Source organism: Rhinolophus sinicus, chromosome 18 (genome assembly GCF_057876585.1).
Source record: "Rhinolophus sinicus isolate RSI-liver-muscle chromosome 18, RSI-T2T, whole genome shotgun sequence".
Classification (NCBI taxonomy): domain Eukaryota; kingdom Metazoa; phylum Chordata; class Mammalia; order Chiroptera; family Rhinolophidae; genus Rhinolophus; species Rhinolophus sinicus.
In genome coordinates this window covers 110,719,185-110,733,357 of record NC_142518.1, presented here as the reverse complement: position 1 = coordinate 110,733,357, position 14,173 = coordinate 110,719,185, and the positions used below count along the sequence as shown (strand labels likewise).

The 14,173-nt window shown below is 58.2% G+C and overlaps 2 protein-coding genes across 4 annotated transcripts; one reads left to right on the top strand and one right to left on the bottom strand.

The window, feature by feature from the left end:
* The first annotated feature begins 106 nt into the window (after positions 1–106).
* Positions 107–9,098, top strand: IDH3G (isocitrate dehydrogenase (NAD(+)) 3 non-catalytic subunit gamma). Of its 2 annotated transcripts, XM_019755109.3 has the most exons (13): positions 107–264; positions 3,869–3,907; positions 4,217–4,228; positions 4,484–4,581; positions 5,033–5,145; positions 6,378–6,438; positions 6,529–6,661; positions 6,826–6,959; positions 7,295–7,397; positions 7,490–7,636; positions 8,366–8,460; positions 8,544–8,604; positions 8,914–9,098. In XM_019755109.3, exons 1-13 carry the CDS (start codon positions 184–186, stop codon positions 9,013–9,015), a joined length of 1,179 nt encoding a protein of 392 aa, XP_019610668.2. In that variant the 5' UTR covers positions 107–183; the 3' UTR covers positions 9,016–9,098. The 2 variants fall into 2 exon arrangements, with proteins under 2 accessions (XP_019610668.2, XP_019610669.2); XM_019755110.3 differs by lacking the exon at positions 4,217–4,228.
* Positions 9,099–9,138: 40 nt separating this feature from the next.
* SRPK3 (SRSF protein kinase 3) lies at positions 9,139–13,908 on the bottom strand. Of its 2 annotated transcripts, none has more exons than XM_019755107.3 (15): positions 13,730–13,908; positions 13,528–13,658; positions 13,270–13,378; positions 13,052–13,139; positions 12,681–12,768; positions 12,148–12,254; positions 11,900–12,065; positions 11,744–11,769; positions 11,097–11,229; positions 10,765–11,004; positions 10,576–10,676; positions 10,018–10,125; positions 9,880–9,949; positions 9,708–9,800; positions 9,139–9,570 (listed from the first exon to the last, which is right to left on the bottom strand). In XM_019755107.3, exons 1-15 carry the CDS (start codon positions 13,780–13,782, stop codon positions 9,386–9,388), a joined length of 1,698 nt encoding a protein of 565 aa, XP_019610666.1. In that variant the 5' UTR covers positions 13,783–13,908; the 3' UTR covers positions 9,139–9,385. The 2 variants fall into 2 exon arrangements, with proteins under 2 accessions (XP_019610666.1, XP_019610667.1); XM_019755108.3 differs by having other exon boundaries at positions 11,097–11,226.
* Between the last annotated feature and the right edge of the window lie 265 nt (positions 13,909–14,173).

Below are 14,173 nucleotides of genomic sequence, written 5' to 3'. Positions count from 1 at the left end.
CCCGGACTAGGGGACCAGCTAAGCGCCCCCAAGATGGCGGCAGGGGCGCTCCCAGAGCCGGAAGGGGGCGTGGGAACCAGAGCGCCGCACGCGTGCGCACTGGCGGACCCACGCCAAGGACTGCGCTCTTCTGAACTCTCGCGAGAGCGGTGTCGGGACGTTCATTGTTTCTCATTTTCCATCATGGCGCTGAAGGTGGTGAAGGCTTTCGGCGGCTCTGCGAAGGCAGTGCTCAGGCCAGCACTCCTCTGCCGTCCTTGGGAGGTGAGAGGGGAGAACGGGTTGCAGGGACAGTTGCAGCGCTCGCTGGGGGTCTTCCACTCCTGAAGCATCCTGGAACCCGATTGGCTGTGGGCCCCGCGAGGGGCGGGGAGAGGGCTGCTTGCCGGGGCTGATTGGCCGCCTTCGTTGTCAGTGAGGAGATTGGCCAAATGTGGCCTTGGTCGGGCTTCCCCGGGGGTCTTCATCTTGTGGGGGGGGGGGAGCTCCGTGCAGATGGGGAGAGTGGGCCGCTGTGGCTCAAGTGTCACCTCCCTAGTGTCCTTGTGGGACTCCTCCCGAGGCTGTCACGTGTTTTGGTCCCCCTTGTTTTTGCTGCCTTGGGAATCCTGTTCCCGGCCGATGTTTCTGCTAGGATTTTCCACTTGTGGACTGCTTGGCCACATATCCCAGTGGAGATGTCGAATCAGATTTTGACATCACCCCCAAACACCCGCCTCCGACGTTCTTATAGTCCCATTCCCCCCACCCCCGCAGGCGCCTGGAATGGAAGGGAGCTAGGGTTTCTGTGGCTGGCGGGGTAGGAGGCTGCCAGGAGTTCTCCGTTTAGGATCTTGGTTATTCAACTCCGATTGCTCTCTCTTTACACAGTTAAATGAGGATAATTTAGTCCCTGGGTGGGTTGGAAACCATGTGTAGCAGCAGCGAGCCAGGACTGGCCTGGAGGACAAGAGATAGGCTCTCCAGGCCTAGCTACCCCACTGACCCACTGTGTGGCCTTAGGCCAGCCCCTCCTCCATCTGGGCTTCAGTTTCTCCTCTGTCTCAAAGGATCTCAAAGGATCCAGCTAACTCTGACCTTCCAGAACCCTGCAACTTTGCTGACACTCCTTTTGGACACATCTCCTGCCATGCTCCCCCTCTCTGGTCCCTGGGGAAGATGGCCTTGTAACAGCTTATGCTTTATGAAATTCTGTTTACAATGCTGACTTCTCTCATCTTGCTGATGAAGCTTTCCCGAGGCCCTGACAACTGGCAGCGGGGCTCCCATGGGGTCTTGGTGAAGACATTTATCTCCTCCCTGACCTCCTTGTGTATGTGCTTGTGTCCATGTTGGGGTGGCCATGGGGGGCTGTGAACAGTTGGTAGCCAGGCACTGCCTTGCCCTGAGACTGGTTGGCTTGGGTATGGCCAGCTTTAGAGATGAATCTCAGATCTTTGGTCGCACTAATTGGGACCTTGTGGGAAAACATGCTGAAGAGAGAAGGCTCACTAAGCTATGGAGGGTGGGAGCCCTTTGGCGGGAACTCATACTTCCCTGGACTCCTTTTCGAAATTTCCATGACACCATCAAAGGATGAGGGCTGATAGTCCACCTTCCTACTTGACGAATGAGCGGGGAGCCTATACATATATCCTGTCCTGCCTCGTACCGAGCTCCTCTGATGGGTAGCCTGGATGTGAGGCAGAACCTTTGCAACCTCCGAAGGAAGGTGCCTGCATCTGTCCAGAGCAAGGTCAGGGAAGTCTCTATCCTGAGAGTTCTCTGGGCCTTTGGCCAATGCCCAAAGGAACATCTAGCATAAGGACCAGGTGAGGGAGAGGTTTAGCCCTGGTGGTGGTGATGTGATCCAAGGCGGGAGAGGGAGGTTGCAGAGATGCAGAGCCAGGCCTGGTGCAAGTACTGGCTCACCACCCCACCTGAGTTACCTGTCCAGTGCCAGTGAACTTCAGAGGGCTGAAGCCCAGGAGGAATTACTGCCAGGAGCTGTAGGGGTCAATCCAGCATCCCCCTCAGGGGACACCAGCCTTGAATGCTGGTCTATAAGGTAGGCCCCTCTGTTCTGTGGATTTCAGGTGAGGACAGGAAGCTGAGCAAGGTTAGCTGTTTGCTGCCAAGAGTAGTGGATGTGGATTTGGACTGAGGTCTCCCTGGCCCCAAAGCCCTCCATCTCTTCCTTCATTTTCTCATGTGCTCATTCACTCAGGAAATATTTTTTGTGTCCTAGCTCTGGGCCAGGCATTCTGCTAGTTCTTGGGGTGACAGTAGGGGACTAGACAGGCAAGGCCTCCACTTTCCAGGGCTTAGGGGTTGGGCAGGGAGCAGGGCAGTGACAACCTAGGGAGATTTGCGGTTGGAGGGGTAGGAATTGAGGTAGGACTTTGGAAGCCTAGAGGGGACAGCTCAGCAGCCTTAGGGCATCAAGGAAAGCTTCCTGGAGGAAGAGCAGTCTAAGCTGCCTCCCACACATTTGTATCAAGAGCCTACAAATAAGATGAATCCAGATACTGACAAGTACTAGGAGGAAAACAGAAAAGCCCTGAGTGTGCCTGTGGCTGAAGACCCAGGAGCCACATGGACCAGCAGATACTCCTGGTGTGTCTTGTCCTAGCAATCACGCCCTTCCTGGCCCCTGGCTTGGGCGGGTGAGTGAGTGGCACACCTGTGTTGCCAGCGCTCATGCCAGTGCGTGCCTTATGAATACTGGCCAGGAGACCCAGACGGGGACCGTCAGCCTCTGCCTGAACTTTCTAGACTCCTAGCAGGAAGGCACAGCTCTTTGTGAAATGGCCACGGTGACTCTGCCATTGGCTGCAATGCTCTGCTGCTGCTCCAGGAGGAAAGTGGCAGGGCATCCCCAAGGGACAAGGAGGACCTTGGCTCTGCCCTTGCCTCTTTGGATTGAGGGACACCCAGATGTGTTCCTGGGTGAGACACAGCAGGGAGTAAAGTGTGCGGGCCCCCTGCAGGGGGACCTGGGACAGGGGCTTCTCCTTCAAGGACAATGTGGGGACTCCAGCTTGGTCACTTCTCAGCACCTGTCCTATTTGGCTCAATGACTTTTTCTCTGAAGCTGTCGGGCATGGCACCGATGTGGCGAAATGTGGCTGTTTCCGAGTCGAGGTTGGGGACATTTGTCCTCCTTGTAGGCCACGAAGCAGTTTTGCAATCCTTTATTAAAGCCTTCCAAAAGATTGGTGTCTGTTATTTTTCTAAAAATGGTTGGATTTTCTGCTGCACTTTTGTGTTGGATTTCTGATTTTGGAGGGCCAGTCCCCACGGTGCTGAACATGCTTATCTCTGGGTGGACCTGGGAGGTGGGTGGTGGGGGCAGAGAGCTATGTGCTATCTTTTTCTTCTGATCTCCACGTTCTAGATTTGCTCCATGTTCTGACTATATGCTGCATTTGTAATGCAGAAAAATTATCAAAAAGTGATACAATGATTATTGTGGTAGCCCTGTGGTTTGTTGTAATGATTTCCCTGTTGTACCACGTTTAGTGTGCCAACTTTTCCAAGTTACAGACATCACTGAGTAGGCATAATTGGCCAAAAAAGAATCAGAAACAACTACAGGAGGGGAGGGAGACAAACATTTTTTTAAAAACTGCCCATGGAGCTGAAGGAGGGATAAAGGATTATTGATGATTCTTCACGTGCCGCAGACCGGTCCGTGGGAAGTGGGGCTCTGGAGCCATTTGTTTGGGCATGTGCTGTGTGGTGTTGTTCACCTGACAGTGTGCACAGGTGAAGTGGGCGGGGCGACATGTGGGGCCTGTCTGGGGCACAGCGGGACGGTCGCTCTTCCTGGCCAAATTGACTTTCTGGGCTGGACAACAACCATTAGCATCTGGGTTCTCTTTGCCAGGTTCTGGGTGCCCACGAGGCCCCCTGGAGGAGCTTCTCAGTAAGTACCCGGCCAGGTTTGTGTGTGTGCATGGGGTGTGTGTACTTGCACGTGTGTGTATCTGTGTGCATGTGGGGGGGTGTGCATGTATGTGTACATGTGTGCGTGTGCTCACGTGTGTGCCGTGCCTCTTTGCTCCCTGGCCCTCTGTGTCCTTTCCTCTGTGGTGCGGTCTGCAAAGGTCACGCACCCTTCCTCACCTCCTTACCTGAACTGTGCTAGACAGCAAGTATCCCCAGGGAAAAGGCACAGCCTTGTTCCTTCAACCTTGGCTGATGCAAGTCTTCTTCCTTCCTGCCAACCCTCTAGCAACAAACAATTGTGAGTATTCTCATCTGCCTGTGAGATTTGGGGCTTTTAGTTGCTTTGGGATTGACCCAAGTCCAGGCGGGGACAGGGGCTGCTGCTGCTGCTGTCGTAGTCAGGGAGCCCCTGTGAGCCGCCCTGTCTGGGATGGGGTGGGACTCAGAGCTCAGGCACCCCAAACTGGCACCTCACGATTGGCTGGCCCACCGGGTCAGTGCTGGCGGGCACAAGGGAACTAAAGGCCCGCCTTCACCCTGTCCCTCCTTCCAGCCTCCATCGGCTAAGTATGGTGGACGGCACACGGTCACCATGATCCCAGGAGATGGCATTGGGCCAGAGCTCATGCTTCACGTCAAGTCTGTGTTCAGGTATGGAGCCGCCGGGCCCATCTCCCCTTCATCTGCCCCCCTAGGGAAGGTGGTGCCGCAGGCCCAGCTGGGTGGTACCCTGAGAACTTGGTGCCAGGGGGGCAGGAAGGGACAGAAGCCTACTGCCGGGGACTTTGCCCAGTGCCCAAGCACCCAGTGAGCCAGTGGCAGGAGGGCTGTAAGTCCAAACCTTTCGTCCTGGTGCTGGCGATCTCACCAGGCTGGCATGGGCATGGGGAAGGTGGCACCCGTCCTACTAACTGTGTCATGGAGTTGAAGCGAGTCCCCATTAGTTGTCACAACTGAGTCCAGTCACCTCTCAGCCAGAGGCGGGTCAGGGTGGGCAATAGCAGGAGGCAGTAACTGCCTCTGCAGCCAGTGGTCCAGATAGGCCCCCTAGAAGAGCGCGGGGGAGGCCAGGGCCAGCCGCCCTGACCCAGCTTTGCCCCAGACACGCATGTGTGCCGGTGGACTTCGAAGAAGTGCACGTGAGCTCCAATGCCGATGAAGAGGACGTTCGCAATGCCATCATGGCCATCCGTCGGAACCGCGTGGCCCTGAAGGGTGAGCTTGGGTCAGGAGGAGGTGCTGTGCATGATTCTTTCACCTCTGACCTCATGCTTGCCCTTGGGGCTCCACAGCCCTGACTGTGGGGCTTTTCTGGCTAGAGAGGACCCTTGTGCTTGGAGAGTGGACAGAAGCTTCTGGGGGCCTGTTTGCTGAGATTCTGAGATCTTGGTGGCCCTAGGCTGTGTGGGAGCCCGTCTAGTGATGGGCTGCCTTCCACCATCTTCTTCCCTCCTGAAGCAGCCCTCTCTGCTAGGGTCAGCTTTGACCCTCGGCGTCTGTCTTCACAAACTAAATGTCACAGAGACAGTTCTCAAACTTAGCTTGCTGCCTTGGATCCAGCTGGCACAGCGATGGATGTTACAGACAGGAATTCTAGCCCCTCCTGAGTTTGCCTTAGTTTGGTCCAGGTTCTTAAACTGTTTCCATCACTCATTCTGCAAACTTGAGCCCATCAACTGCTTGGAGTGGAGCGCATGAGTGGAGGTGAAGCTAGGTAGAGACCCACGCCCCAGCTGTCCAGTGGAAGGGCTGACATGCCAACTCCACGGTGCCTGAGGCACTCTGGATGAAGGCAGGGCATAAACTCGGAGGGGTTGGTAACCCCAGTGGACCTGAGAAAGGCCTCCACTACCCAGCACCCTCCGACTGCCTTTTCCCAGTGGCTGCCCTTGGTCTTGGTGCCCTAGGTCCAGCCAAGGTCAAGCTGTGTTGTTGTTTTTTCTAGGCAGCTCTTGCCTGCCCCTGAGCTGCGGCTTGTGTGGTACCTTGATGCAGCTCCGGTAGTACCTCTAGTCTTCTTGCTGGTACCAGCCTGGCCAGCCAGCCTGGTAATCAGCAGGAGTGGTGACTTTTGTATCCAGGCAGACCCTGTCTTAATGTTCCCCTGCCAGAGTCTGGCATGACCTCCAGTCAGCTGCCAAGCCTTGCTCGTTCATCCGTTCATGTATTCATTCAGTGTTTATGAAGTGTCTGCTTTGTGGCAGGTGCTCTGCTAGGTCCTCAGAACCCATCAGTGAAGCGAACGCACACACACCACCCCCGCCTTCATGGCGCTTACGTTGGAAGTTACTCTAGTGTTCCGTGAAGTATTTCTGCTGCCAAAAGCAGTCTTCTCTGGTTGAAGCTGCTCCTGGTGCAAATTCCCTGGGTCAGGAAGGGGAATGGGGTGGCACAGATGAGCCTGGGGGTCCCATCTCCAGACTGCCTGTCTTGTTTCTGTCCTGCAGGCAATATCGAAACAAACCATAACCTGCCACCATCCCACAAATCCCGCAACAACATCCTTCGGTGAGAGCCAAGTGCACGGAGTGGGGGTTTGGCCAGGGTGCGGTGGGCTAGCAAGGCACTGGCCGGCTGCCTCTCTCTGTGTGCCCTCAGCACCAGCCTGGACCTCTATGCCAATGTCATCCACTGTAAGAGCCTGCCAGGAGTGGTGACCCGGCACAGGGACATAGATATTCTCATTGTCCGGGAAAACACAGAGGGCGAGTACAGCAGCCTGGAACATGAGGTAAGTCAGGCCCAGGCCGCCCCCCGACCCTCTCGGCTCATGGGGGCTGGGGATGAGCCCGGCCAGTGTCAGCGGTCAAGAAGCCTATGGAAAGCCAAAGCAAAGCTTGTGCTAGACGACAGGCTGGGGCAGGACCAGGTCTCGTCTCCCTGTCCCCTTCTCAGAGCGTGGCAGGAGTGGTGGAGAGCCTAAAGATCATCACCAAAGCCAAGTCCCTGCGCATTGCCGAATACGCCTTCAAACTGGCCCAGGAGAGAGGGCGCAAGAAAGTGACAGCTGTGCACAAGGCCAATATTATGTATGTCCCTCGCCCCACGATGTGTTTGTCCATTCTGCCATCAGCCCTCAAGTGCCTGACTGGAGCAGGCTGCCTGGGCCTGCTCTCAGGGACCTGGGGCCCCAGACCCCGGCCACCCACCAAGGGGCCACATGCAGGGTTGTGCCCTGTTGCTTGTCTCCCAGCCACGGACCCTTCCCAGTGCACACTTGGGGGAGGTAGAGCGGGATTCTGCCTGTTTTGCACTTGGACTGGCTAGACGTTAGAACCTAGCCTTCCGTGGCGATCTGCGTAGCCCATCCTTCCATCTGACTGTTGCAGTGGCCCAGCTAGTATCCTGTATCCCACCCCCCTAGGAAACTGGGCGATGGTCTCTTCCTCCAGTGCTGCAAGGAAGTGGCAGCCTGTTATCCCCAGATCACCTTTGAGAGTATGATCGTGGATAATACCACCATGCAGGTAGTTACCCTGCCCGGCTGTGGGACCGCCTGCCCTGGACACCCTGGGTTTCCTGTGCTCAAGCTCTTGTCCGCCCTCTCCTTGCCCTGCAGCTGGTGTCCCATCCCCAGCAGTTCGATGTCATGGTGATGCCTAATCTCTATGGCAACATCGTCAACAATGTCTGTGCAGGGCTGGTCGGGGGCCCTGGCCTTGTGGCCGGGGCCAACTATGGACACGTGTACGCTGTGTTTGAGACGGTGAGTGCCGCTAGCGGTGCCAGGGCTGCTGACCTTTACTTGTACAATTCACGGGGGTTTAGAATATTCAGAGTTGTTGAACCATCACCACTATCTAATTCCAGAACATTTTCATCATTCCAAAAAGAATGATGAGAGTTTCTTTGTCGCTTTCCATCTCCCTCACCAGCCCCTGGCAACCATTGTCTAATTTCTGTCTTATGAATTTGCCTGTTCTACATATTTTATATGAATGGAATCATAAACTATGTGGCCTTTTATATGTGGCTCCTTTCACTGAGCGTAATGTTTTTAAGGTTGATTCATGTAGCGTGTGTCAGTGCTTCATTCCTTTTTAGGGCTGAATAATAGTCCATCATGTAGATAGACCACATTTTATTGATCCATTTGTTGGTTTCTTTTAAGTCTTTAGTTTAAAAAAAATTGAGGTGAAAACCACATAACATAGAGTGAAACCATTTGAAAGTGAATAATTCAGGGATGTTAGTGTAACCATCAAGTGTTGTGTAACCATCACTTCTGTCTAGTTCTAGAACATTTCCATTACCCTCAAGGAGACCCTGTTCCCTTTAGCAAGCATTCCCCACGCCTCTTCCCCCGGCCCCTGGCACCCACTAATCTGCTTTCTGTCTCTGGATTTGCCTGTCTGGATGGACACTTCACATGAGTGGAATCCTACTCCCTACACTCTTACATTCGCCACCCCCTCCATCGTCTTGCCTCTTCCAGGCTACAAGGAACACAGGCAAGAGTATCGCCAATAAGAACATTGCCAACCCCACAGCTACCCTGCTGGCCAGTTGCATGATGCTTGACCACCTCAAGTAAGTGGCTTCTGGCTCCCCGGCCGTCAGCGCCCAGCCAGCCCACTGGGCCCCAACAACTGAAGGCTGCTCTCCTTCCTTAGGCTACACTCCTACGCCACCTCCATCCGCAAGGCTGTCTTGGCGTCCATGGACAATGAAAATGTGAGGCTCCTCTTCTCCCCTCCTCTGCCTCCCCTACCCCCCCAAAACCCGTCTTCCAGCCCAGGTTGAGCTGGTGTGATGTCTGAGAGGCTGGAGATGGTGACCTGGCACTTCCTGCTGCCCCCAAGGGGAGGGTGGTACCAGGTAGGGTAGGGCTTCTGGGCCTTAGCTGGTACCACTGCCCTTCTGGTGGCAGTTCCAGCCCCAGCAAGCCATGAGCGACAGTGGGCAGCCCTGGGCCTCCTGCAGGGTAGGGATCCTGTGTTGGTGGCTCCCTGGTGGGCGCTCAGTTTTGACCGTCTCCCGCAGATACACACCCCGGACATTGGGGGCCAGGGCACTACGTCAGAAGCCATCCAGGACATCATTCGTCACATCCGCATCAAGAACGGCCGTGCCATGGAAGCCTAGGCTGTCTCTGTCCCACCCCCAGCACCCCAGAGCCCCCCAGCTGGCTCGCTGTGTGGGCCCAGAATAAACCAATTTCTGCCCCAGCCCTCGGCTCTGTGCTTCTGTCACTCTCGGACACTGGTGTTTGAGCTCACACTTTATTAAGAAAAGCAACACGTGCACTTGTCACTCACATGGCCCTATGTGAGGATTGGGGCAGAACAAATTCCGAAGGGTGGGCCTGGCCCCAGCATCTGTCTGCCCTGCCAGGGGGAGTGTGAGAGCTTGCACCTGCAGGGTAGGGGAGGGCAGCCTCTGCAGGGTGACAGGACTCATCCCACGTTCCCTGAAGGCACTGAGAGGTGGAGGTTTGGGCAGCAGCCGGCAGGGTCTAGGGGTTGAGCCAAGGGTGCTGGAGGCAATCTGCTGCGCTGGCCCGCTTTTCAGGGATGTACTCCATCATGGGCAGCAGGAAGGCACTGAACTGCGTGGCCTGCTCTAGGGGCCACTCGTACTTCTCCATGAGCACCTCGTACAGGCCCCAGCGCTTGAGGTTGTGGATATGCCGCAGCTCTCCTGGGGCGGGCAGCAGGCCTCAGGTTAAGCTCTGCCAGCACAGCCTCCGGCTCCAGGGTCTGTGTTCCCCTCTTTCAGAACCCAAGGCCCCTGCCCTACCCTCTGCACCCAGGCTGCCTGAGCCCCTTCAGCCTCACCTCTCCGGTTGAAGAACTCCCGGGAGTAGCGGCCTGAGAGGGCGAAGGCGGGCGGGATGTCTCCCAGGAGCTCCACGATGTGGGCAATGTGGTCTGTGGACAGAGAGGAGGCTGGGAGGCAGCCGGGAGGCCGGGAGGCCCCAAGGCCGAGCCCAGTGCGTGCCTCCCCTACCCTCATCACGACTGTAGTCTTCTCCAGAGTGGGGCTCGAATAGGTAGTCACCGGTGGCCAACTCGAACGCCTGGAAGGAGGAGAGGGTGAAGCTGCTGGCCAGCAGGCTGGCGCCTGCTGGGGGACACTCAGGCCTACCATGCACGCTGTGCTCCAGATGTCAGCCGGGGGCCCATACTCGGCACCTATCAGCACCTCCACGGCCCGGTACTGCCGCGTCTGGATGTCCTCGGTGAAGTGCTTGTGCTGGAGGCAAGCAGAGCCCTGGGGAGGAGCTGGGGCCACAGCTGGCCTACCCCCACCAGACCCCACTCATCTCCCACCTCCTCTGGGCCATGCACCCAAGGAGCTCAGTGGGGCTTGTTCTGAGCCTCAGAGTCTCCCGAAGTCCCAAGGGGAACTAGCCAGGCGATCTGAGGCAGAGGCTGGCCCCTTCCCAGTGGTCCCCACCCCTTGCCACGGGCCTGGTTCTGTTGACTGGGCATGACTTAAGGACCTATGCAGGTTTGGGCTGAGCTCTGGGTCTGTGGCACGAGGCAGACCGTGAGGTCTGCTCAAGTGCATTGCTGAGTGAGCCCTCACTGAACAAATGATCGATCGCGTGCCTCGCAGGCCCAGGTTAGGGCTTCTGGGAGCGGGCCTGTGCCTCCACCCTCACGGCAGGGCACCTAGCTCTGCTCCAAGGCACGTTCATACCACCCAGCAGGCGTTGCCCAGGTCTGCGATCTTGATCTTGATCTTGTCTGCATTTTGGGGCTCTAGGGGGTTCACCAGGAGGTTCGAGGCACCAAACGGTGCTGAGGAAGGAAGAGAAGGGAGAGACTGAGCTAGCCTGGCCCCTTCCCGCCCCGCCTGCCTGCCACCCGCTGGCCCTGCCCGGCTTACTGCTGGGCGACAGGAGGCCCCCAGTCTCCCGCTGGTTGGAAGAGCCTGAGAGGATGGAACACGAGGCGGGAGAGAAAAGGGAGCCGGAGAAGCCTGAGGTCTGGGAGCCGGGGCTGAGGCTGCGGTCGCCCCCCGTGGCAGGGGAGGAGGAGGCTGGGGAGGGGCCGGCCCTGGCCCCTCCAGGGTGGCAACCGGAAGAAGAGGTAGAGCCGCTGCCCCCCTCTAGTCTTGAGCTAGAGTCTGGGGAGAGGGGCAGAGGTGGTGTGTGAGTCAAAGCCCTGGTGGCCCACGCTCAACAGCCCCAGGGTGGGGGGGCCCCTCCGGCCCCTCACCCTCAGCCTGGGCAGCTGCCTCCAAGGCCTCCAGCCTCTGCAGGTCCCGCAGCCGCTCCTCCAGCAGCCGCTTCTGTTGTTTCCGTTTGCGCCTCATCTTCTTCCTCTTGTTTTTCGACAGCTTACCCAGCTGCTGTTAGAGCCAGGGTCACCCCAGGGTTCCTGTAGCCTATTGCTTGACCAGCTGGGAACTCTGCGTGTGGCCCACCACTCCACAGGGGACAATGCCTCTGGACCCCAGGGCTCGCACGGATGTTGGAATGTGGCACATCCTTCTTCCAGAACACTCCTTGGCACCAGCCTCTCACCTACCTCCTGCCTTCCCTCCTGCCTCCACTCCTCAAAGCTCAAGGTTAGGGAGGAATGGATGGGCCTGCATCTGACTGGGTGCCTGCCTCCTCTGGGGGGCAGCCCTGGCCCCTTCCAGTGCAAGATGCGAAGTCTTCACACTGAGGCAGTGGTGACTCCAGCAGCCACCAAGGGCAGGTTGGGGCATGTGACCCGCCACATGTATCACCCTCATCTGGGCTGCCCAGCCTTTTGGAAATGCCACTGCAAGAGTGCTGGGGAGAGCAGGGAGGCTGAGGAGGCGAGCTCTGAGGACATGGGGAGATGAGGCACAGGAAAAGAGGGGTATCCCAACTTACCCAGACCTCCTGGGGGGCAGTGCTGACTGTGGGGGGAGCGGGGGGAGGGCAGAGGGGGCGGGAAGGAGGGGCATGGGGGGGTAGAAAGAAAGGAACAGAGACTCAGGCAGGGGCTGAGGCCCGCAGGCCAGCCCCAGCCACATACAGCTCTGGTACCTGTGGAGCGGGATGGGGGCGGTGCCCCTGACTGCTGCCACTCCGTGGCCTCGGCAGCCAGGCGCCTGATATAGGTGTCACCCACACACAGCAGGATGTTCTCAGGCTTGATGTCTGTGTGGATGATCTTGCACTTGGTGTGGAGGTAGTCTAGGCCGTGGAGCACCTGGAGACAGCCACTCCTGAGCTCCATCAGCCGCACCCAGGTTGCCTCCCAGTGCTTTTCACGTGGGCTAGGGGGTGCTCACCTGCCTCACAATGCTCTTCACGCAAGGCACAGGCAGGCCCTGGTAGTTGGACTTGATAATCCACTTGAGGAGCTGGTGGCCGAGGACCTCCAGGACCATGCACACATCTGGGACTGGAGTGAAGGGTGGCTGGCAGGCGCGCAACTGGGCACAGGCTCCACCCCCCATCAGTTGGGGTGGGGGAGCTGGGCCTGGTGGGCCTGGTGGTCATAGTGCCCCTGTAATTCTCAGATATGCCAGTTGGGATGGTACATCTGTGGTCATCCTAGGGAGAGGGCACTGGAGTAGCAGACATTGAAGACCCTCAGACCAGCCCCACTCCTATGCCCAGTTATGCCACAGACGTGGTGGGCCCTGCCATTTGGGGGTAACTTAGCAACCTGGTTACCCATTGTGCCCCCATAACAAAGTAATGAGAGTATTTTGAAGACAAGTGTCATCATGCAGATCAGCAAACTGAGGCCCTACTGGACGGGAAGTCACAAGCGGGTGCCTGTGCTGCCATGGGGCTTTGCTCAGCCTACAAAGGATACGGACTCCATTAACCCCTGAGATCCTGAAGTCATCAATGAGCTGGACAATGGTCTCTCTTTTGGGGTCACTGGGGTCACTGTCTCGGACCTGGAGCAAAAGCCAAGGGGCCACGGATGGCTCCAACCTGCCCCTCACCAGCTGCTCCCAGGGGTGGCAGACCCCCTCTCCCACTCCAGGGGCCTGCTGGAAGGCAGGCCGCTGGCCCTTCCCTCGCTGGCTCCTCCAGTTCCTCCCACTTGGGCAGAGTCACCTGGAGCCCGCCCTTCTGGGAGTTCCACCCCGCCCCAGAAGCCCCTGCAGGCCTGCACCCACATTGCCAGGCCCCAGGCAGCTCCCCGGGAGCTGGGAGTCAGTAGGGGAGGCGCCTCACACATTTCAGGAGCTTGATCTCATCCACAGCTGTCTCCGTGTAATGCCCAGCACTCTTCACTACTTTCAGAGCCACGAAGCGCTTGCGCCTGCAACGCCGAGACCCGAGTCAGCTGCTAGCCCCGGCCAGACACATGGGGACAACGTGGTGGCCCCAACCAAGCCCAAAGGTAGGATCCCAGCCGGCACTGGGCCCCAGGGGGCAAAGGGGACACTCACTGGATGTCCCAGCAGAGCCAGACGGTGGAGAAGTGGCCCCAGCCCAGCTTGCGCACCACATGGTACCGCCCATTGAACAAGTCACCAATCTTCACGGGGTAGTAGCCACCTGGGGGAAGGGAGCCAATAAAGACCGGAGGTGGGCATCAGCCTGCTGGCACCCTGGCCCATGTGGACTGACACCAGCACCCTCTCCCTGGGCTGTCCCATTCCCCCCATGGGAGCTCCTGGCTGCCTGCACCCCAGGCCAGGCCTCACCCTTGCAGTAGTCCTTGGGGTCCTCCTGCTCCTCATCGTCAGAGCCCAGCAGCGCCTGCAGCATCCGCGGGACTGGCGCAGCAGGAGCTAGTTCAGAGCCCGAGGACTCGGGCCCACAGGAGGTCTGTGAGCTGTGGGTGGGTCAGGCGGGCAGTGAGCGTATGAGGCGCCAGGGGCCCCAGGCGCCCAGGCCGAGCCCTACCTGCTGCTGCTGCCGACACTGTCCCTGCCACCACCACCAGCACTGGCACTCATCTTGGCCTCTCGGCTTGCAGCTCCGGCGCCCCGGGGGCTGCTCCTGTGGGGCCCGGCCTTGGCCAGAGCATTTATAGCCTCGGCCCGCTGATCTCACCCGCCTTTATAAATAGCCTCCCAGCTGCTCAGCTGTGGGCAAGGTATGCAGCGAGGAGAGGGCAGTGCAGCGACAGCGCCCCCCCCATCCTGGCCCCCTAAGACAAACCCTCTTTCCCCCCTGCTTCTGCCCACGGCTGGCAGAGCTGGCCACTGCGGGGACAGAGCGAGCAGTCCCTCACAGACCCCAGGACCATCGGGTTACCCACGCGAGGACATGGTGACCGGTCCCCAGGCTGAGGCCTTGCACTCCAGAGACGGCTGAGGGGGACAGCCAGGCAAGGACACCATGGAC